Source organism: Vulpes vulpes, chromosome 14 (assembly GCF_048418805.1).
Source record: "Vulpes vulpes isolate BD-2025 chromosome 14, VulVul3, whole genome shotgun sequence".
NCBI classification, from domain to species: domain Eukaryota; kingdom Metazoa; phylum Chordata; class Mammalia; order Carnivora; family Canidae; genus Vulpes; species Vulpes vulpes.
The window spans coordinates 108,228,787-108,252,822 of NC_132793.1; the positions used below are offsets into that span (position 1 = coordinate 108,228,787).

Genomic DNA, 24,036 nt, shown 5'->3' on the forward strand with positions numbered 1-24,036 from the left:
CCAGCTTGAGGGGATCCCTGGGTGGTTTAGCGCCTGCCTTTGGCCCAGGGCATGATCTGGTCCCGGAATCGAGTCCCACATTAGGCTCCCTGCATGGAGCCTGCTTCTCCCTCTGCCTGTGTCTCTGCCTGTCTCTCTCTCTCTCTCTCTCTCTCTCTCTGTCTGTTTCTCATGAATAAATAAAATCTTAAAAAAAAAATCAATTTACATTAACATAATGTTAAAAAAAGGAAGCCAGCTTGAGATTAAACAGTTAACCTGGAATGATTCTCAACACCTGAAAGCCAAGGTCATGAATGCACCCCTGGTGCTCATCTTGGGCACAGGAGGCTCTCCGAGGCCTATGACAGTAGGGACACATCAACCTTCCGCCCCTGGACCCACTGCGACCACTCACTCCCCCCCTGGGTGTCTATGTGAAACGGGCCTTGGAAAACCTCCTGGATCTCCCGCCATTTGCAGACGGGAGACACTGAGGCAGGACCTTGTGTCGGACCACACAGCAAGGAGCTGGGCCCAATGTCCTTCTGCTAATACAGAGGTTCCAATAGCAAGCGTTCGAGGCCATGTGTCCCCCAGCCAAGAATGGGGTGGGCAGGGACCGGGCAGCATGAACGTCACAGCCCAGACACCTGGTCAGGTTGGCTTGGCCAGGAGCAACTGCTGACAACCTGCAAGAAGTAAGAGAGTCCTCTGGATTTGGCTGCTGTGGTGCCCTTGGGTCTGCAGGGATGTGCCACGGATGGAGGGACGCTCGAGTATGGGCCTGGAGAAGGAGCGACCCCTTACAAGGGAGGCCGGAGAGGCCGGAGAGGCCGGGGTCTGTGCTGGCCAGCGTGGAATGCTGCCAGGACAGAAAACCCGCCACATAGTGGCTCCACCTGGGGGTCTGCCCTGGCACTCCCACTCAGAGCCACTCCGGGCCCCTTGCTGTTGCTGGTCCTCTCATCACCCTCCTGGGCATCCACACGGTCTCCCAGGCAGGCAGGGAGGGGACAGCAGAGGGCCCCCCAGAATCTATCACTTCCTTAAAGCCTTCCTGGAAAGCCCACCCCCACCGCTCACACCCACTGCCCAGACCTAGGAGGCGTAGGCGTACGCGTTTCCTGGCACCACACGGTGTGAGATCCAGGTGTGTGCAGGGCCAGTTCTGGGGCCTCCATCCTTGGGAGGTAGCTGTCCTCTCCCCGTGTCTCCACATGGTCGCCCCCTGCGCCTGTCTGTGTCCTCATCTCCCCTTTTATAGGGACGCTGGTGGGACTGGATCAGGTGGGACTTGTTTTATCTTAGTCACCTCTTTAAAGACCCCACCTCCATATACCCCTGGGGGCTGGGGGGACACAACTCAGCCATCGTGCATGACCACCCGCAGCCAGTTCGGTGCCCACTGCATGGTGCAGACACACACGAGTGTGTGTGCCAGCCAGAGGCTGTTCAAACGGCACCTGCAGGAGCCCACTGTTCCCGATTCTTCTTACTTACTGTTTAGCCTCAGAGGTCAGGTGTCCACTGCAGTATGGTGACCTCATCTGGAAAATACACTGGTCTGCTTCTGCCCTGGTGGACAGTCTGTGCAAAGGTCCTGAAATTCCCTGTCTCCCCTCACTAGGGAGGGGGCCTGAGCCAGCTGGAGCGTCTGAACTCCACCAGGCTTACTGAGCACCCACCGCGTGCCCTGGATGATGAGTGGACATCATCCACTCTGGGAGGATGGCCGGAAGGGTGTTCCAGGTGAGGGAGCAGCTGTGCCAAGGCCTGGCCATCTGCAGAGGGGCTGCAGGCTGCAGACCGCAGTTGGAGGGAAGCGGGAAGTTCAGGCTCTTGCCCTAGGGCAGGGGGCACCCAGGGAAGACTCTAGGGTGGGGCTGGGCTTAGGTTGTGTGGACCAGAGCCCCAGGGAGATAGAGGAGGGCTGAGCTCCGAACAGAGGGACAGCGGGGAGTTGAGGTGGGGAGCTGGGACAGAGAGGGCTCCATAGGAATTGAGAGCAGCTGAGACAGCAGGGAGGCAGGAAGGACTCCCCCTCCCCACACATCTGGCATCAGGGGAGACAGTCATCCTTGCTGGGTGGATGTGGGGGTGCTGGGTACATATATAGGATGAGAGGGTGCAGGGTGGGTGTGGGAGGGGCTGAATGAAGGTGGGGGAGGGGTGGGGTGGAGTTGGGGAGGGCCTGGTGTGTGAGGGGCTGGTGTAGGGAGGGAGCTGATGGGTGTGGGAGGGGCCGGCAGATGTGGGGGGGCTGGTGGATGCGGGAGGGGCAGTGGGTGTGGGCACTGATGGGTGTCGGCTGCCCCAGCCCCTGGCCTCCTGGAGCGCACATCCATCGGTAGTTTTCACAGCGGTCTCAAGAAGCCTGGCACCTGGTGGGAGACTGGCATCTGTGGAAACCACTGTGGTCCTGGAGCACAGGAGGGAAAGGAAATAATCCCTCCCTGGCAGCCGGTGAAGGGGGCACTTCTCCAGCCTGGCTGCGGGAAGACTGGGAGCAAACACAGACCAGACGCCTGTCTGATGCCAGCAGGTGGGCAGGATGCCCGCCCTGCTTCCCTCCTGTCCCCACAAAGGGCTATGTGTCCCCCTGGCTGGGTTGGTGTCACAGCTTTCTGAGCAAAGTGATGTCTCAGCTGCCCTGGCCTCATGGGCCAGCCAGGCAGGGGTGGGGACCGGGCACCATCCACAGAGCTGTCATCCCCATCATCACCGTCACTGTGGCTGCAGACAGGAAGTAGGAGGGGATGCAGAGGTGAGGGCTCTGTGGCCTCCTGTCCCCAAGTGCCCTGTCCCAGGACTGCCTGCCCTCTCTGGGAGGACAGTTTGCCTGGCTGTAAACTGAGTTCCTCCTGCCCCCAGCAGCTCACCTGACTGCAGGTGAGCACACCTGGGGGCTGCCAACTGGACGCCCACGTTCTTCCCGGGTCCTATGAGGACCAAATATCCCAAACACTCATGCTTTCTATTCTGTAACAGAGTCTTCTATAAATCTTTACCACCTCTTGTCCACCCCCAAACACTCCAGAAAGAACCAACTCATGTTCTGTGGGCCCTGGTATGTCCCAGTATCTCCATGGACTTCAGAAATGTGGCTGGAAGGGCCTGAGGAGAGGGCAGGGAAGTTTCTAGAAGGAAGAGCTTCCTTCCAAACACCCAGACAAACAGAAGGCAGCAAGGCTCCTTTTGCTCTTTTTGGCACACAGGGGTCCCGGTGCCACCTCTGGACTAGCAGAGCGTCTGCCCTGAGGGGCCCCTGGCCCATAGGAGCCCTCCCAAGGTGGCCGTGGGGGCACCTGGGGCTGCAGGCTGGTCACCTGGAGAATAGGGACAATCCACTGGATTGGGTGACGTGTGGATGGTAAGCGGCCGGTAGCCAGTGCACTCTAGAGCAGGGGCCCCGAGTTTGCTTCCCGCTCCTGGCCGAGGACTGCTGCGGGTCTGCAGGGCCCACTCCCTCGCCCTGAAGCCCGCTGCACGGCAGGCACCAGGGGCGCGCTGATTCTCCAACAGCCCCTTCCGCGTGGACATCCCCACTGTCCCGTGTCCATAGGCTGCGTGGTTTCCCCGCACACACATCCCCTTTTATTTCCCTAGCCTTTTCCCTAGGGGCAGCCGGACCAGAAGCTAGAATCCCCCTACCTGCATGTGCTCCAAGGTCAGAGGGACACTGGGCCAGCCACCAAGCCACTCACTGCCTCAGTTTCCTTATCTGAAATGGGTGGAATCGTCTGGCCCTTGGCTGGGCCCACAGAGATCACACAAGGAATGAATCCTCGTGCCCTGGCTTGCTCGGGCTGCCATACCCCCAGAACAGAACCCAAACAGCAGAAACTTCTTTCCTCATGCTTCTGGAAGCTGTTAGTCCGAGCTCCAGGCGTGGGCAGGTTGGTTTCCCCCCCGAGGCCTCTCTGCCTGGCGTGTGGACGGCCGCCTTCTCCTGGTGTCCTCTCCCGTGGTCGTCCCCCGGCATGTCTGTCCCAACCACCTCTTCTTACAGGGACACCTGTTACTCTGGATCAGGACCCCCTCTGCCCCACGCCCCACCCCCAGCTGGCAAGGACCTCATTTTACTGTCATCGCCTCTATAAAGGCCCCACCTCCAAATACAGTCACCTTCTGAGGTGCTGGGATGAGGGCTTCGCATGTGGATTTGGGGGTTCGTGGTGCAGCCATAGCATCTTACGTGGCTGCTACTTCAGGGAAGGACATAAACGCAGAGATTAGAAGCACTGTAGCCACAAGGGAAGACCTGGGCCTTTTTGGGGTGCTTCTTACTGAGCTCCCCTCCTCCACCCCTTCCTGGGGCCGCTCTTCCCACAGAGATCTCTCTTCTGGATGAGCCAGGAGGAGCGACCTGCACTTCCGCCGGTCCCCTGCTGCTCGTGTCACCACGGAAGGCCAGCACCCTGTGCGCCCAGGGACAAAGGCCGAGCATGAGCCACTGCAGCTTCCCGGGCAATTTTGGAGTTTGTGCTCACGCAGCCTTTATCCCGTGTTTGGTCATAGTGTACGTGATATTCTATACGGGAGCAGACACATGCCTTCAAACAACCTCAGTCACTGCAACTGGCAAGGGAGCCTCTCTGGAAACATTTGTTCACGTAACAGGGCTGCAGGGGAACAGCAGCTCATGCTTTTTTTTCCTTGTGATGATTTTTAAAGAATTTCAACTTCAACGATATTGCAAGATGAAAAATGGATTTCCCACTGGCTCTCGAGCTTGGTCTAGTCTTACCGCTCTGCATTAATTTTGAGGCTGTCCACATGGTGTGCCTGCTGGAGACGGGACTCCATCCATCTCCAGGAAAGGAGGCGTCTGCCCCTCTGCTCCCCGCTCCCTCCACCCAGCACTGCACAGGCAGGGGGCTCAACACGACTCCCGCCGCCCCAGGGTGGGGGCCAGCCAGGAGCTGCAGCCGGCACTGGAGCTGGAGAGGTGGCAGGGGTGGAGAGGGGCCCAGTGTGGGGGCTGAGGCACTAGCACAAGCCCAGGGTGGTGACAGGAAAGATAATGTCTCATATGGTGAGCAGCCCCACTTAATGGAGTGATGAGACCACAGCTCTCAATGCTGTCACTAAGAAGCTTGGGGCCAAAGTGGTTCTTCTTCCCTCTGCAATAATCAGACCCACCCAAACCTTTTCTTTACTCATTCATCAATTCATTCCTTCACATTTATTTGCTCATTTATCTTTTTCATTTAAATCATTCATCTGTCCATGCATCCATGCATCCATCCATCCCCCCACCCACTCACTCACCCATCCATCCATCCATCCATCTATAAATCCACCCACCCATCCATCCATACCTCCCTCCAGTGCTTGCCAAGCACTTCCTGTGAATGGCCTTGTGCTGAGTGCTGAAGACAACAGAGGATTCAGACCCAATCCTTGACTTCAATGAGGTTCCAGACTGGTGGGAAGACTGACCATAAACCAGTCAGTGCTGTCCAGGGAATGTGGGCTATGACGTGATGAAGGAGGAATGTCATGAAATTCCTTCTGGCAAAAGAGTGATAGTTGGGCAGGGAAAGTGATGGGCCACTGTAGCTGTGACGCCAAGTGGGAAGCGTGTCTCCTGCCAACACTACACCCACGTCCACACAAAAGCACCAAGGAATGACACAGAGAGATCCAGACTTGGGTGTGGTGCCCAGTGGCTATCCTGGGGTTGGAAAGCTATGTGGGCAGCCAGCAACGGGCAGCACCCAGGGATACAGTGAACTGTCCAGCAGGCCCCTGGCCCTTGATGGCAGGGTGTTGAGGGGCACCCACACAGAGACAAAGACCATGTAACCAGGGCTCCCCCAAGGGGTGGCCCTCTGTGCAGGCTGGATTCACAGAGGGCCAGGCTAGAGCCACATGAAGCTCTTGCTGTGGCCTCCCTGGTCCCTGGAAAAGACTCTCTATTGAGGTAGGAAGCCTGGTGGGCCCACACACGGTCATTCCCTGCCTTGGCATCCTTGTAAGGGCTCTGGGATGGCTCCTCCCCTGTCCTCAGGGCCACTGACCCACCTCCGTTCTCCCCGTGGGTGCGAATGGACCTACTTCCGTTCAGGCCCGTTAACAGGGGTGCTGGTCCTCAGACTCTGCACATCACAACTGCCCATGGTGCTGGAAGGAGTGCAGACTCCCAGGCCCAGCCACACGGGTCAGGGTCAGTGAGCCGTGGGCCCTTCCACACACTTGGAACTCCAGGATATATTACCTCAGTCAGCCCCTGCAGCTCTGCAAACAGGTATCTCGGCTTATGAAGGAGCAGACACCTTTGGGGAAGCTAAGAAATGCGCTCAAGGCTTCAGACAGTAACCAACCCCATACAACTTGAACCTGGACCTAACTCCAAAGCTGGTCCTTTTCAGATGCTGCCACCAACCCCTCCAGGCCACCAGAAGGAACATCTGGTCAGGGTTTTTAAGGATGATGACCTAAGAAAACATTCCTAAAAACGTATTTTGTTTTTACAAGCCTTGCTCTGGAGTGACGACGAAGAATTTCAAGAGATGTCAGAAATATTTGCAAACCACATTTGTGCACCTGGAACAGACACCCAGGAGCTTTTTTCACATCTGGTCTTTGCACCCCAAGCCTCTGGCCTTTGTAAGACCAAAGTCGAGTTTTCTCTTGTGGGCCTCCTTGCTCAAGAGACTGGCAGGCCTACCTCTGAGCAAGTGTGTAAAGGGAGTAACCATGCTCACATGCCATCGCACGCAACCAGCACTGCCTTCCTCTGGGCATCACAAAGCTGAGCCACCTCCCTGGGTCACTGGACAGTCTGGTGGGACAGGAACCAGCTGAGGTCAGTCCTTGTGCTGGAAAGGAAACGGGGCGGGGGAGCTCTCCTGGCAGCTGCCAGGAGCCCTGGGTCCTCCAGAGCCTTAGTGACCTGGACTCAGGACCAATGCCCCCAGCCCGTGAAAGTCTCTGGATAGAATTTTCAGTGACACTAAGTGGCTGTGAGGAAAGTATGAAAGCAAACCTGGGACTTAGTGGCATCACTGAGTCCCCAGTCTGGAGGCAGAGGGTATCTTTCTGTTCCCTGTGGAGAGTGGACCTCCCGCATGCACGTGTGGCCGAGCCACCCAGCTGAGCTGTTCTGCAGGTGCCTGGGGGGCCGGCCTGGCACTGGGGCTCCCTGTGGAGTGTCCATCAGCCCCACTCGTCTGTCATGAGCAGTTAGGCAGCCAGTGGCTCATGCACCTGGAGGACATTGCCTGAAGCTGTGTGGCCACCCGTCATCTTCTGACAGGCCCGCCGTCTGGCGTGTAGGACACGCTCCATGTAGAGTCTGGGGTATACCCAAACAGCCGCATAAGCCATGTCCCATAGAGGGGAATCTTGTAAATAGGATGCACATCCTTGCATGGTGCCAGGTGTGGCTGGGTGCTGGGCAAACGCTGACCTTGTGGGAGGAGTGGTTCCAGGGACAAGACCACCTTCAAGAGTCAAACACTTAATGGACTGAGCCCCCCAGGGTTAGTCTCATAACTAAGATTTTCAAAAAGTGACTAAGTTACAAAGCAAATATACTAAAGCGAGATAGCTTTTTATTAAAAACAATATGAATAAATGGTCTTAGATGGGAAGACTAGTGACCATAAAGATATAAATCCTCCTAAGAGTAATCTATAGATGGAACAAAACCCCCAAATTCCAAAGAAGCTTTCATTAATTTGGGAAAGGGAGAGCACTAAATTTGACAAAATAATACCAAAGTTTGCACGCCTAAGACATTTTTCTCAAAAGATGAGAGAGGCCTTGACTGCTCCAAAGGATACTGAAAAGTATGAAAGCCACAATAATGGAAACCATAGGAGCTGATGTAAGAAAAGACAGTAAGATAGAAAAGGGCAGAAATAGGCCTGGAAACGTCCATGATTCTGGCATTTGACGCAAGTGGCAGTGCTGAGGGGCCAGCGATCTGGGATCCCTATCTCACACCATATCTCAAGGCAAATTCCTGGTCAACCAAGAACTGTGATGCATGCTGAGAAAAACAGATGAAAGTAGAAACAATCTCAGTGTGGGAGAGAATGTTCCAAACATGAACTCAAAGGCTGAAGCAGAAAAGAGTCTTAGTTTTATATACGTAAGATTCCAAATTTTATTTTAAACTTCATGTTAAATAAAAATGAAGAAAATACAATCAAAAAGCAAATGATAAATGAGGAAAGGTAATAGGTAATACGTGTGTCCCAGGTTTATTGTTCTTAATATGTAAAAGATATTTTTAAAGTCAACAAAATACGGTAAAAACTGAAAGCTCCATTAGACAAAAAGCAAGAAGGGGCAATCATCGCAGAGCATGTAAAGATAACCTAGAAATAGCTGGGAAGACACCCCCAGCCTCCGTAGGGAGCATCTGCCCAGGAGGCACCAGTATTCCTTACCTCCCAGACTGGAACCAGGAGGACACGGCTGGTAGGGGCGACAGAGCAGGAAAGGCAGGTGCCTTCCCGGGAATGGCGTGATAATGGGGAGAGCTCTCAAGAGCCAGATGTGGTTTCTTACATGTTAGCCCACTTCAATGCTGACAAGCATGGGACTAGGCTGATTCTGTTGTTCATGCTGTTTGAGTGGGGGTGCCCCGGGGATCTGCCCAGGCCATCTGGCCCTGCCAGGCTCTCACCCTGTGCTAGTCCTCCCTGGCTCTCCAACCTCTGACTCGGCGGCAGTAGTATTACCAGTACTCGCTGGTCCCAGAGAGCCGGCTTCCAGGAGCTGACCCAGGCACAGAGCTGCTCTGAGCAGACACTCTCTACATTCCGCAGGAGGCTTGTTAATCTTGAACATTCATGCTGCTTGACAGGAGAAATGCCTGAGAAATGCCCTTCAGCAGGAAAAAGAGTCCAGCCAGAGGATGGCCCCATGTCTGTTAGGGAGATCACACGCACACACACGAGTAATGAGCACACAGAAGGGCCTCAGGAAAGGGGTGCACCACGATGCTACCAGAAGGCGGGACGGACTGTCCACCGGGCCCCAGGCAGTGCGGACAAGACGGTCAATGTTCAGGCCTCAGAGTGGCATGAGGCAGACCTGGCACGAACCCAGGACAACACCGAACCCAATGCTGTGCCCTCTGGCCCCAAAGGAAATGATGTATGAGCAGTGGTTCTTACTGAAAGTGGAGTCGTGAGTCAGATCTTCCTTGACACTTTCTACATCCTGAAATCGTGCCTGAGGTTGGTTTCACCACTGGCTTCTGTAGGCTCTAGGGCGTGCCAGCTGCCGGCTGTTGTTCTTGCAGGATGGATGAGACCCCGTAAACCAACACGTGGGTTCAATGAAGTGAGCTGCGTCCTTGGACGCTGGACCCTGGACTGCTTCTTGGAGCTGCTGGTAGAAGCCGCCCACTCAGAGGTGGGCTACATTCAGGTGGACTGCTCCCCAGTTAAACTATGACATGGACACTAGCAACTGCTCACTCCATGCTGCACCGAGCACGTCAGGATGGTCGCACAGGTGCTCTGGGCTGGACCACTTCCTGGCCGTTTGGCCCACAGCGGTGACTGAGGCTTTCAGGGTCAGTTTTCTCACCTGTAAGATGGATGTGCTCATAACTCCCCTCACATGGCTGTCTGATGGTCCAGGAGATGGAGATGACAAAGCCCTGCATGCAGTAAGTGTTCATTAAAAGCAGCTCCTCTCACCCACTCATTGCTGCTGGCCGCAAAGTGGCAGCAGGTGTCCAGGGTGGGGTCGGGCTCTCCCTTTCAAGTCAACCACTATGGTAATTCCCAAAGCTGGAAATTCAGTCTTGAGAAACAGGTCCTGCCCTGGCCTTCACATGCTCAGAGGCACTTGGGGCTATTTGGAAACAGAACGCCATCCTCGTTCACCTGGCAACACCTGTGCTCTGTGGGTGCCCGGGTCACGTCTGCCCACTGTGCTGCTGAGTGGTTGTGCTGAGTGGGGGACACACGAGCAACCGTGTGTCCCTCCGACCTGGCCTCCACCAGAAGGCAGGCGTGCTCACTGGTGCACAGGGCAGGGAGCTGCCGAGCAGCACGGGGCATGCTGCTGACAGCAGAACAGCCGGATCCGAGCTGCAAACTGGAATGAAGGAATCTGTGGACACAGCCGGCAGGTCAGGACCATAAACTGACCAGACCAATGTTAATGCATTTATTTTCTTTGGAAACATTTCCTTGATGGAAACTTCTATTTCCATATAAAATGGGTTTTCTTCTCCTTAAAAATCTTAAACTACATCATTCAGGTAAGCTTAAAATAGGATTTAATTATATGATAAAGTCACACTAGTCGACAAAGAACCAGATTGGCATCATTAAGCACTTAGTGAAGCAGAGGTTTGTAAAAAAATAATAATAATAATAAAATCCCAGAATGCAAAAGATCATCTGCCCAGAAAACCTCCGATTATGAGCAGCTGGCCTCCTCTTTGGCACACACAGCACGTGCAAAGTCCTAATTATCCAAAACAAAAAGCGAAATCAAAACAAAAAAAAACCCAGTCCATCAGGAAGAAGTGATCCCAGCAAATCTGGTTGGAAAGGCTGGCGCAGGACGAGCAGAAGTGCGTTCAGAAAGCAGCAGCAATATCCAGCATTGTCTTAACCAGAGGTCAACATCTTCATTAGCTTGATCAGTTTACTTAGACTGAGCTGTCATGGTGCTGTGATTACAAGCTTTGATTTCTTTTTTTTGTTTTTCCAAGTCCCACTGGTTTATTTTTTGTTTTTATTTTTTTATTGGTGTTCAATTTGCCAACATATAGCATAACACCCAGTTCTCATCCCATCAAGTGCCCCCCTCAGTGCCAGTCACCCAGTCACCCCCTGCCCACCTCCCCTTCCACCACCCCTTGTTTGTTTCCCAGAGTTAGAGGTCTCTCATGTTTTGTCTCCCTCTCTGATATTTCCCACTCATTTTCCCTCCTTTCCCCTTTATTCCCTTTTACTATTTCTTATATTCCCCGAATGAATGAGACCATATGTTTGTCCTTCTCTGACTGACTTACTTCCTTCAGCATAATACCCTCCAGTTCCATCCACATCAAAGCAAATGGTGGGTATTCGTTATTTCTAATGGTTGAGTAACATCCTGTTGCATATATAGACCACACCTTTACAGCTTTGATTTCAAACTTCCTACACGGGGCTTATTTACGGTAAACTCCAACCACCACGATGGCCTCTTCAGCACTTGGCTCTCCTGAAGGACAGCGGTCCAGAGGTTTTTATAGAGCTACAAAAAACAAGCACATACATCAATAATAAACAAGATTCCTTAGACAGCCAAGGAGACAGACGCAGATGCCCTCATAAGCTTTTGTTGAAAACACAGTAAATTCTATGTCGCTTTTTAGAAAAGTTTAAAATGGTTTCATTTATATAATCTTTTTTTTCTAACAGAAAACAACTGGGAAAGTGTAATACTTTAAAACATGTTTATGGTGACAGCTTCACATGCGTCCTCTTCTCTGGGAACTCCCGTAGGGGGCGGCCCGCACAGCTCCCGCAGGTAGGTGCCAGCTGTCTGCTCTGACACTTGCCCCCTCCCCTGGTGGCTGCCGGCTGGGTGGGTACCCGCACACGGACCCTCTCCACCTGCCCTTTCTGGGCCAGCGGGCCGCCTCCTCCAGCACACTCACACTGAACCCCTCCCACCGGGCTGCCCCCTGGGAAAAGCAGAACAGCTTTTATTCCGGAGGAAAGCTGTGAGCCTTGTAGAAGCAGGTGACTGGTACTTCATCTGTGCCAGACACAGTGCCCAGGAGGACAGGTCTCCAGTCCACGGAGACATGGACAGAGCCTCTTGTGTACCTGGCTGGCTTCAACAAATTTTACTTCTTTTTCTTCTTCTTCTTCGTCTTTTTTTTTTTTTTTTTTAAGTATAAGGCTCCACACCCAATGTAGGGCTTGAACTCACAACCTGAGATCAAGGGTCGTATGCTCCACCACTGAGCCAGCCGGGCGCCCCTTACTTTGAAGAATCCACTGTCCCTGCACATGCTGAGTGCACTTGCTGGTCCCCTCCAGCCCTCTGCTCTGCTTGCTCTCACAGAGACACGGACTCAGGCTTGCTTTCTCTGCACAGGTGACATATCACAGCTTGGAGCACGATACTCCATTTAATGATCATCTTAAATAACCTCTGGCAGCCGTATTTGTTCACTTAAAACAATCTTCTCGCCTAGCAGCACCTGGTTTAAATGTGCACCATATAAACCTTCCTGTCAGGTGAGGTTTGGGGATTCCACCATGGAATCCAGAGCCACAAAGAGCCTGCACCACAGGGATGCCCTCCTGCCCGTGAGCCAGGCTGCGCCTCTGCAGGGCAGGCACGCAGGCAAAGGGCTCCAGTCTGCCAGCCGCTCTGGTTCCTTCCACACCAGCTAACACTCCCATGTGCTCAGGGCCTCCTATGATGCCATGTCCAGGCGCTCCGTGATGGGCACCACTCGCATGTCTCTTCCTCAAGTGCTAGCAAGCCTGGTGCCTCATAAGTGCCCCACAGGCATAGGCTAGCCCCTCTCCTGTGGCCTCATTGGCACATCCTCCTGCCTGTGCCCACTCGGGCCCTGGCCACACCGAGGGCCGAGGCCTGATCTCCTATCTTCTCTCCAGGCGGTAGATCTCTACCCACATCCTGGCTCTGCTGCTTCCTGGCTGGGCAGCTGTGGGCAGGCCACCTGGCTTCTCTGCATGTTGGGTTTCTCCCTGGCAAAGTGGTTTTTTCATAGGCCGTGTGGAAGAGAGCCAGATGCTCAGGCCTGCAGTCAGAGGACTGCAGGCCTCCATGGATGTTACTGTCTCCATGCCGGCCCAGGGACTTCTATCCTGCCCACCCCAGGGCCCAGTACCATCCCAACCCCAGGTGTGGCCTGGGCTGAGGTCAGGGTGCCTGCCTCCCTGCCGGGATAAGTCTGTTCCCTTGAGCACACATGGAGGGCTTCTGTTCCCTTACATTTAGTCTCCACTGAGACACAGCAAAGTGGCAGCAGGTGTCTCGGCATGAAGGACATGGCCGTGGGGGTGGGGGGGTCAGGTGGGTCAATCCTGTTGCACTGCTCATAGTTGTAAGACCCCAGGCAAGTGGTAACACAGGGACAACACTCTAGCAGATGCTGAGCAGACCTCAGTGTTCATCACACTGAACATCACATAGCTCGCAGGGATATGAGCTGGCTCAGTACCGAGCACCATAAGGGTCACACAGCAGGACAAAGTAGGGGCACCCGCCTGGAGTGCCAGAAAAGAGCTGAGAGGCAGTGTTCTGCTTAGATATAATGAATGGAAGTGCTCCAGGCAGCAGCGAGAGCAGGTGCAAAGGCCCTGAGGCAGGAAAGCCTAGCATCATAGAAATGAATGGGGATGGTGAGGGTGGAGTCCTGAGGGCAGGAGGGGCATAGCATAAAATGACCTTGGAGAACCAGACAGCCAGAGGGCAGGCTGCCTGGGCTTGGGGTGCAGGAAGGGTGTGATGTGCATGCGGTTACGGGTATGAGGGCTATTGCTGGAGGCCTCAGCAGAGGAGCAGCCTGACAGGATCACTCTAAGAAATCCTTCTGGAGCATGGCGGGGCAGGAGAGATCGGGAAGCTGAGCCGGGGCTGCCGGGAAGCGAAACTACCAGGGGTGAGTGGTCATTGATGGAAAGCCAGCATTGTGAGACATCAGGAGGACCCAGCTCTGGAAAGGGCTCCCGGGGGTGTGAGAACAGGGAACAGCCTTAGGGCCTGGCACTGGGCAGGGCTTGGGCTGACCCTGGTACCCCGGCCCGGTTAGGGTGTTGCTGCCACTGCACATCTCGGAGGCAGGCAGGCAGGCTGGGGTATGGCTAACTTGCCCCAGGCCACCCCGACCTCTCCTGGCCACCCCTCCAGTGCTGCCCAAATGTGACAACTTCCCAGGAGGCGCCAGGGCCCTCCTGGCCCATGCCATCATCTCAGACGCCGCAATGATCACCAGCAGCCCCCAGAGCAGCCCCCATGTATGCTCGGATGCCCGGCATTTCCCACCGGGGGACTCACCTCACCGTCGGCTCTGCCAATCGGTGAGTCCAGGACAAAGTCGGGAGGGGCGATCACGTCCACCAGGGCAACCGCATCGTCTTTCAGCTGTTGGAAAACAAAGTCCATTCGCTTGGCAACCCCCAGAAATCTCCATGGTGACCACTGAGAAACAGAGCACTGGCCGTTTGTTGCTACAGCCCGCTAGCAACGGTAACCCTAGCAGGCGCGTGCGTGGCTTGATTACTAACGCATTATCTTTTCGTTGGCCTGCAACACAGATTCCCTCGGTGTGTGTCTGAATATTTTCACCATGTTGCTAATCACTCAAGACTTCCAATGCGTTAACCGTTTTTCAATAAGGTAGGAGCTGCTCGTAAAAGTGGCTCTGCAGCCCACTCACCGGCAAGCGTCCTCAGATTTGTGTCTGAATCCTCCCTGATCTGGGCAGCTGCTGCTGCAGCAGGGGAAAATGTGTCCAGAAAAAATGTGCCAGAGAAGGTGTTTATGGGCACCTGGGAAAGTCGACCCGTGAAGGCTGTCTGGTGCGCAGTGGTTTTAGGACTCCCCATCCCCTCCTGCAAGCGATTCTTCAACATGACACATGGAATTTATATGAGACTCCCAAGAACATTCTTGAAATGCAGAAACATTTTTTTCTTGAAATAATTGTGAAGTGTCCTGGTGGCACCAACCAGAGCCCTGGAATGGGACAGTTTCGGCGACACAGACAGAGAGCAACGGGCCATCTCGGAATAACAAAGTCCACACGACAGAGGTGAGCAGGACACCTTCATGGTTCAGATGCTGCTCGTTAGTGCACCCGCTCCCTCACTCCACGGCCATGTGCCCTCTGCCCGCGCATCACAGATGAATGAGCCTGCCCACTTCAGATGGAACCATTGGCAGAGCCAGGCCCCTTGTCTACATGGGGGTCAGCACACATGCCACGTAACAGCCCGAAATGGTTGGCTCAGTGGCCACCTCTGCCGAGGCCGCAGCAACACACCCACAGATGATGCACAAGTGAACTGCCGGACGGGGCTGGCACCCCCTCCACCTGTCTGACCCATGACCCAGGCCTCCTTGGTAGCGGATAGGGACAAGGCATCAGCTGCCTGCCTGCCTGCCTGGGCCACAGCTGCCAGACGCGGGCTCCAGGGGACATGGCTATTTGGGAGCAAGGTGAACATCTGCTGCATTTTTTGTAAACAGCCACCCCCCACCCCCACCCCGGAACACACAAAGGAAACCCTTCCAGTCACTGGCTTTACTGGAAGGAACCTACACGTGGCCACACCCCGGTACAGTGCAGTCACAGTCACACACTGAACCAGAAGCCCCAGAGATTGGGGGCTGGCCACTGGTGAACTGAGTCAGGGAGGGCCTGAAAACCAGTGGCAGAGGTGTCACCTGGAACCGCACTGACTCTGAGTGCCAAGGAGAAATGAAGTGTCAGGTCACCAGTCCTTTGAGACTTCTAATAAAATTATGTCCCATCAAGAGGAGAGAGAACTCTGCTAGCTACCGTCACCCAATCTGGGGGCACCAGCATGTGTGGCCCTTTCACTGTAAGTTAGTCAAAATCAAAGATAAACAGCTTCGGTCACATAGGCATGTGTCCATGGCCAACAGCCGTGGGGCTGCAGTGAGCGATGGGACGGCACAGCTCCAGGCCATGTCCGCCCCTGCAGAAAGGCCCCCTGGACCGAGCGCCACTACAAAATAAAGTGGGGGTCAGTCCACATGGCTCTTCTGGGTGACAAAGGTCAAAGAATACAATACACAAGAAAACGACCCTGAAATGAATTTAGTCGGAGGTTGAGTCCCAAGGCGGCTGTACGAAGTGCGTTCCAGACTACGGATTCTAAGACGTTCCCTAAAAGTTACTCTTTCCTAACATTTCTGACAGAGCCATATTTTCTTAAATCTTCCTGCTCTTGTTTGATGTTTTACACGCTTGAATGTGTGGGAAGCAAAGGCAGGTGTATGTCAGTGGTTACACGTAACATGGGAATTGTGATGACCAAGAGTGACTGCAGCTCACCTGTGAACACAGGGTCAGGATGGCGTTCTGGATCATTTTTCCTGCTTGCTCACCAGAAAAGTAGCCACCTGTAAGCACAGGACTGGTTACACCAGGGTCTGGTACCCGAAGCCCACGTTATCCCACCAGGTGCCCCCTTTGTGTGAGAAGGTCTCCCCTCTGCAGGAATACGCTGGCCGGGGCCAGGGTTCCCATGTCCCCTTCCAATCACCGTGCAAGTGCCAGGAGGTCACAGCCAGGCCAGGAGACCTCCTCGACCATTACCACTATCACTCCCACCTCCACCTCTACCACTACCATCGCCTCTATCACCATCACCTCCACCATTACCCCCACCTCCACCACCATCACCCCTATGTCCATCACCCCATCCCCCACTACCTCTACCATCACCTCCACCACCATCACCCCCACCTCCATCACCCCCACCCCCTACTACCTCTACCATCACCTCCACCACCATCACCCCCACCTCCATCACCATCACCCCTACCTCCATCACCCCATCTCCCACTACCTCTACCATCACCTCCACTACCATCACTCCCACCCCCGTCACCCCCACCTCCACCTCTACCACTACCATCACCTCTACTACCACTATCACCCCCACCTCTATCACCCATACCCCCACCACCATTACCCCCACTTCCACCACCACTACCATCACCTCTACCACCATCACCCCCACCTCTAGCACCACCATCACCTCTACAGCCACCATCATCATTACCCTACCTCCATCACCCTCACCTCCACCACCACCATCACCTCCATCACCACCATCATCATCATCCCCAGTGCCATCAACTGCACCACCTCCACCTCTACAACCACCACAGTGGGCTTGCGGTGGCATCTATTGGGCTCAAGGCCACAGTCTGTGCATCTGAGTGCACAATCTTCTCTTTGATTTTTGTGAAGAAAACTGTCCATACATCAGAGTTGTCGAGTCTTAGTGCATGTCTCCTGCCCTACACCCTGCCACTCCCTGGGTTCAAAGCCCACTCTCCCCTTTGTAAACCTAGCCACATGCTCTCACCACCTCCTCAGAGCAACACCAGCCCTGAGCAGGAAGACCTTGTTCTTGGTGAGGGGAGTAGGACAAAGAGTCTTACTCTTCAGGAAGTCCACATATATGCCCAAGACATGAACAGATATATAGTCTGACTGTAGCATTAACATGTCCCAGGAGATATTAGGGAAAATGGTCTGAAAATGTTCCTTAGAAGGCTAATAATGGAGAAAGATGGAGAAATTCAGGCTTACACTATTTTCACCAATCTCCTGGGAATCAGTCCACATACCACCTCCCCCAGGAAGCCCCCCCTGGATCCACAGTCTGGCATTCCTGAGGGTGTCTCCCAGGAGCCTGGGCTTGTGTCTGTCTGGGCCTCATGGTCCTGGAGGTGTGGGCTTCAGCTCTCTATAGACCAGCTCCCTGCCTAGCTAGTACGGGTCTTCTGGGAATATTCTCTGAACTGAACTGGAAACAGACTTCAAACCCTGAACGAAAGGGAAACATTGTCCTGTCCTGATGTTGCTTTTTTTAACATGGAATCCAGGCTCACCTGCCCACGGTCTCCCCCAGCCTGTGATGAATGCTCAGTACATACACGTGGAAGGTAACATCTTACGGGGGAGGCAAAGTTCCTGGACAGGATGTGGCTGGATTCCCGGTAGGACAGGGCAGGGATAGGGCAGATGGACAGGTGTCCACTGCCCAGGCCTTACCTTGGTAGAGCAGGGCCATGTGCTGGCTCAGGGTCCACAGGGCGTAGAGGGCACTGAGCCGCCCCAGTACGGCCCGCAGCTGGGGTGGCACGCTGGGCTGGTGTGTGTACTCGTGGAACCTCCGCACCACCGTGAGCTCCAGGAACGCCAGAGCCAAGGGACGGCAGTAGTATGCCTTAAAATAAAACACAACAGAGCCGTCGACCCCTGTGAGCAGGCAGCTGGGGCCCCAGTTACAGTGTGCTGGGGGCAGAAGAAGAAAGCCTCAGGAACACAGACCCAGACCAGAGTGCCAGTGCATGTCCTGGAGGGACACTGACACCAAGTGACACTGCACATGGAAGGGGGCACAGCATGAGAATCACCCACATGCGAACAGCACGGGAAGGCCAGCGCCCAGAGGCAGCCTGGCTGAGGCCGGTGCTCATGTACTCCTCGACCTGGGGAAGCCCAGTGACCGCTCTCTGCTTGGCCCCACCTGGAACGCACAGGGACAACCGTGCCTGGCCCTGCAGCATACGGGCACCCCCCGGGAGGTGTGAGGGCACACAATGGGTCCTCCCCGGCACAGAAGGCACTCAGCGGGCCGCCCCAGCTGCTCTGGCCCCACAGAGGAAACCGTCTCCCGTCCCGCTCATAATCCGTCCAGAAGCAAGCAGTGCAACTGCAGCTGAGACGTGGGACCGCTCCCAGCTGGGTTGCATTTGCAGAAGGAGCTCTGATGCCCGCTGTGTCTGTGAGCAGGAGGCCACTGCAGATCCTCTGGTCCCAGTGTTTGTCTTCACCTATCAGCCCCAGAACCCGCTGATCATCAGCTTCATTAGCTTTTCTTTTCCCCTCTTCACTGTGTCATCGTACCAGATTTGTTCTATTTAGAACAATAACACTGGTCACGACGAGCACATGTTGCCTTCATGTGGCAGGCACAGGAGCCGTGTCTACACAGGACCCTGGCTGGCTGGGCCGAAGGGCTGCATGACGGCTCTGCCAACCAGGTGTCAGCCCACCCTGCATGTCATCTGAGAATCTGAAATGACACCTGTGGAGCCCAGGGTTTGAGAGCTGTGTGTGCTGGGTCCAGATGGCTACGTGGGCCCCGCAGTGACAGCCACACTGAGCCGGGGATGCAGGAGGCCTGAGAGAGACGTGGCACCGCAGCAAAGGCCAGTGGCCCTGAGACGCCATGAGCCAGAGAGCAGGTCCGCTTCTGCTGGCTCTAGCTCCAGACCCCACAAGGCCTGCGACACTTGACGCCAGGGGCTCTTTGCTCGGGTAAGTTTGTCCCCAGGGACATCTACCACCATCAGATGCATCCTCGGTTGTCAAAACTCAGGGGTGCTGTTGACATTATTGTGGGGGGAGGTGAGGTGCTGCTGAGCATCGCACAGTGCACAGGACAGGCCCAAGAACTGTCCGTGGATGGGACTGGATGGAGCCTCTGCTCCCCAGGCTCCGCTAGGCGGGGATGTGTGGTAAGGCCACAGCTCTGCCTTGGCTCCTGCACCATCCATTGACCCTCCAGTGCTGGGCTATTTAAGTGTCCCCTCTGGGAGTCTGACGAGACTCTTCCTGGACTCCAGGAGGCGGGGGGTCAGCTGTCGCTCTGCAGCCCCGAACCTGGGGCTAGTGCTCGCAGAGAGGAGCACTCAAGGGCAGGGCCGGTCACCCGTGAAGACTCTGGAGGGGCAGCCCTGCCCCCAGCCCTGTCACGAGGGCAGCCCCTCCCACAAGCCCCTGTCCCCATGAAGCCATAAACCAGCCAGATCAAGCTATCTGTTTCTGCTGTGCTCTAATTACTGAGAATATTTGCACATTAGCAAATAATGGACGATTCAGGCAAAAAATGAATTCCTAATTGTCCAGGTTCAGACATCAGTTCAGGGCAAAGACCCAGGCCCTGGGTTTGGCGCTGGATTCCCTGCCAGCCCCTCGCACAGCTGAGCTGGATGACCTAGGGCATCTCTCTTGGCCTCGACTGCTTCATCCATGAGAGAAGACAGCAGGAAATGACATGTGTCAGGAGCCCCATGTGCAGCTGGGGATGGTTGGGCGGGGGAGGGAGCGGCGGGGAGGGGGTGTGCTCAGCTGCCTTCTGAGGCAGACAGCTCTGGACAGGGGCTGGCTCCAGGAACTGGGGAAACCCCCGACCCACTTTTTTACATTTTCTCACTTTGAACATGGGAGGGTATTACTCGGCCAAAAAAGGCAATAAATGCATCTTTTTTCACTGCTAATCTGTGTAGGTGCACAGCAAGGGGCAGCTGTTTCTGAGGGGAGGCGAGAAAAGAATGCGCTCCCCCACTCCGAGTCTGAGTCAGCACACTCTGGAATTTTTCTTTAAAGATTTTAAATATTTATTCGTGAGACGCACAGAGAAGCAGAGACACAGGCAGAGGGAGAAGGAAGCTCCCTGTAGGGAGCCCGATGTGGGACTTGATCCCAGGACCCCGGAATCAGGCCCTGAGCTGAAGGCAGACACTCAACCACTGAGCCACCCAATGTTCTAGCACATTCTGGATTTTAAGGGAAGCAGGGAGTAGCTGCCCAGAGAACACAGCAGCCCACCTCGCCACGCCCATGGGACACCGTCCTTCATCTGCACAGCCCCGGTTCGTGCTCTGGAACCCCTGTGCCTGCTACCTTGTACCAGCGGCTGGTTCCCCGCCAGGAACCCTTTCCCACCAGGACATTCTGCGGTCATGTCACATGAGCTTCCCTGGCCTGCAGTCTGTCTCCTGACTTTATTTACAGAAATGGTGAGCATTTATATAGTCAGATCTGAATACTTTCTCTCTTTCACGGTTTCTAGTTTCCTGTCTTAAGAAGGCGCGTCCCATGCCAAGGCCATGTAAACGTTCTCCGCAATTTTCCTCTCACACCCTGTGGCTGCTCAGGTCACTGTATGGGAAGGGGCTACATCCCCCTTGGGACCCATTAATGTCCAGCCCAAGCTGTGAGAGCTGACCCAGTGCTCTTAGCACGCTCTGTGATCCAGACCAGCGGTGGAAAATGCAAGACTGCACTTGGGTCATTACCTCCCTCCAGGCCTCATGCTGCTCCATGCACCTGCACTCCAGCCAATGAGTGCCGATCAGCCCAGCAGCCCTCCCCGGGGACCCAGAGCCCAGGCTGGCCTCACCCTCTCCTGTTCTCTTCTCTGCGCGACTCACTGAAACGCTGCTACGAAGTCCCTTAATGAAGGTCTAAAGGTGAATTGTTTCTCAAATGGCTGAGCCCCTGCTTGGGTTCCATTGTCAGGGAGCCAGACATGGGCTGGCTGGTAGGGGGGCAGAGGGACAGCCACCTCTAGGCAGTGTTCCAGGATTCAGATGGCATGGGAATGAGGGCCTCTTGCGCCTGCCATATCTTTGAGGCCTTGGCTTGTGAGTCAGGGGGAGGACTTCCACTTTCACTCCAATAGTGACAGCCTAACAGGCAGGGAAAGGAGTGATGTGGGCCAAGCTAATGCACTCCTGTCAGTGTCCAAAAGACTAAGCTTGCTGGGGCCCCAGCCATTCCAGAAGGATCATTTCCATGCCCCCTATTTTTGTGGCACTGAAGTCAAGTTTACTGACTGGGGCCACCCACGAAACTTATTTACTGTACAACCTACGTTCGAGCTGCTTTTATCAATCCAGGCCTTTGCAAGAAAGATGCCATCCTGTTCCCTCACCTCCGCACCTGGTGCGGGTGCTCCTGGCTGCATCTGACCAAGCGCTCAAGCTGCCCATCACAATGTAACGGAAGGGGTCAGGAGCCTTTGGAGGAGACGGCCAGATGTGGACACGGAGTTCCCAAAGGACATGAAAAGAGCCTCATGAAATGAGACCAAGGAGAAGGAATGGCCCCAGTTCTAGAAACTTCTCATGTTTCCTTTATCTGTGGCCTCCCAAATGACACCGATCACTCCAGATATACTGGCTGTATGGGTCACAACAGGCCAGATCCTGATGCAAGCAGGCGTTTTAGAGAGGGCTGCTTTGACGCTATGGATTCCAGAATGTGGGAGCCAGCCCCGTCCAAGCACAAAATCCAAAGCCACCCTGGACCATTCCCACCAAGGCTCCCTGAGAAGGGTAGCAATGACCTGAGAGAAACCCGGTGTGACCTCACATGAGTCACCAAGCTGTTGCTGGCCAGCCAGGAGGGACCAGGACTGGTGTCTGGCCCTACATCCCAGCGTCCCCGCTGTGACAGTGACAGTTCCTGGTGCTGCCAGATGCTGCCGGGCACATTGAACACAACACCCACAGTCCAGGGAGTTCCCTGTAGCAAACCAAGGTGCAGAGACCTGCCCATGCGCCCGAGGTCCCAGGGGCCGAAGGGCTTGGCCTGCCACCCCCAGGACATTCAGCTTCCCGAGGCCACGGCAGCACAGGGACTTAGGGCAAATTTAAAAAGCAAATTTTAAAACAAATATGTACCTGACTGTTGTTTCTTGCTTCAAAGTCATTCCTTCCTGATCTTTTCTCTTCATTTAATTTTTGGTAACTCTCAAGGAGCAGGTAACAAACCAACCACTCGTATGCTGCCAGAGGGACTTCAAAACAAGAAACAGAAAAAAAAAAAAAAAGTGACAATAAAGCATCTACTGTCTGCAGAACACTTACCAGGGAAAGGTGCTGCCGAGAGCAGCTCGGGCGGATGGAGTGATCTTCAGGACAAGTGCGAGAGCCGGGCTATCTCCCAGACAGGGACACTGAGGCACAGGGAGGGCCCAGCCCTAGGTTGGGACAGGCCCAGGGGAGGGCATGCCCTGGCTCTGAGGCCACCCCGGGTTATACACTAGTCCAGCAACCAGAGGCCAGGGAGCCCCAGAGCCACCTTTGGGGTGAGCATTGTTTGGGACAGCTGCAAATTCTGGCTGGTGCTCATGTGCTTAGTCTGACGGGACAGGACACATCCCCTGTGTCACTAGGGATTTGCATGGACATCAAGGACAACTTTGTGGCAGATGGCGGGTGAGCAGCAGGAGGAAGGGGTGCCCGTTCACTGGCCAGCCTGGCCGTCGGCCTCTGTGGGGCTGGTGGGCAGCTGAGCTGGGAGTTCCTATTGGTCCTCCTGGGGCCCCAGCCCAGGCACATCCCTCCCAAGGAGCACTAAGGGAGGAGAAGTGCCCTAGACTATAGACAGGCACGCACTGGATGGGGTGGAAGAAAGACCCATGGGAGAAACCTCAGGGCATCCCTGCCCTGCCCTCTCCCTGCCCCCAGTGCTGTGCCACATCTGTGGACGGCTCGCCTCCTCGTCACATCTCAGCCAGAGATGACGCTGACACTGACACAGCACATCCTATGTACCAGGCAGGTTCCAATCTCCTTGGAACACCCAGCCAAACAGAGCTGCTACCTGCCCGATGAGGACACAGGGCAGGAGGAGGTGCCCAGGGTACAGAGGGGGTGGGTATGAGTTGTCTGACCTGGTCATGTGGCCCCGATCCACACCGTCACCAGCCCCTACTCTCCAGCACAGGGAAGCTCTTCTGCTCAGCAGCTGTTCTGAACTCAGACCCCCAGGAGGGGCCATGGGGACCAGGCCACACTGGGTCTGGGCCCAAAACCTGGGCAAGTGATCCTCGGGATTCCTCCTGCATCACACAGACCGGTCCCAGGAAGAAGACAGGCGACCCTCACTGGGGACCCGTTGCAAACAAGCCGGTGCCTCTGAGGCCTCCTCTGCACAGCTATCTTCAGGCCGTGCCAGCGTCCTGCCAGGTGTGGTCGCTCCAACAGAAGCCTCCAAAGGACATGCCCACATCCTGATCCCAAAACCCACAAATGTCTTTCTTGGGAAAAGATAGACAGAATCAGTTAAGGATCTCAAGAGGAGATTCCCCAGGAGTGGTGGGCCCGAAACCCAACAATAGTGTTCTATTGGGATCAGAGGGGAGATACACACATGGGGTAGGCCATCAGGGTAGAGGAGCGATGGAGCCATGTGGGCACGAGCCCAGGAGCAGCTGGGGTTCTGGAAGCTGGAAGAGGCAAGAAGGACCCCACCACCCCCAGCCCTGAGCCTCTGGAGGGAGCGCAGCCCTGCCCACGCCTTTTGTCCAGAGCTGCCGGAGAGAAAAATGTCTGTTGTTTCCTGGCCCTCCCGCACTCCCCACGATGGTCACTGCTACTGCATTCCAGCTGTCCCTTCTCCTAGCCCCAGGGCTCCTACACATGTCTGCTGGGCACTCAACTCCTCGAGTGACACCTGAGCTAGCAGCAGCATCACACCTCTTCTCCCCAACTCCCGGGGGCTTCATTCTCACCCAGCCATCTATCCAGTGAGCCCCT

General features: G+C 55.1%; 1 protein-coding gene across 4 annotated transcripts in view; it reads right to left on the reverse strand.

Moving 5' to 3' along the window:
- Window positions 1-8,073: 8,073 nt before the first annotated feature.
- Window positions 8,074-24,036, reverse strand: part of ACOX3 (acyl-CoA oxidase 3, pristanoyl) — a 54,635-nt gene continuing 38,672 nt past the window's right edge. For all 4 annotated transcript variants that reach the window (XM_025999372.2, XM_025999364.2, XM_025999379.2 and 1 more), the window contains exons 14-18: window positions 22,177-22,292; window positions 17,753-17,927; window positions 16,019-16,086; window positions 13,993-14,079; window positions 8,074-11,205 (exon numbers count right to left, since the gene is read on the reverse strand). In XM_025999372.2, the coding sequence (XP_025855157.1) occupies window positions 11,086-11,205; window positions 13,993-14,079; window positions 16,019-16,086; window positions 17,753-17,927; window positions 22,177-22,292 (566 nt within the window). In that variant the 3' untranslated portion in view covers window positions 8,074-11,085. The remainder of the gene's footprint in view (window positions 11,206-13,992; window positions 14,080-16,018; window positions 16,087-17,752; window positions 17,928-22,176; window positions 22,293-24,036) is intronic.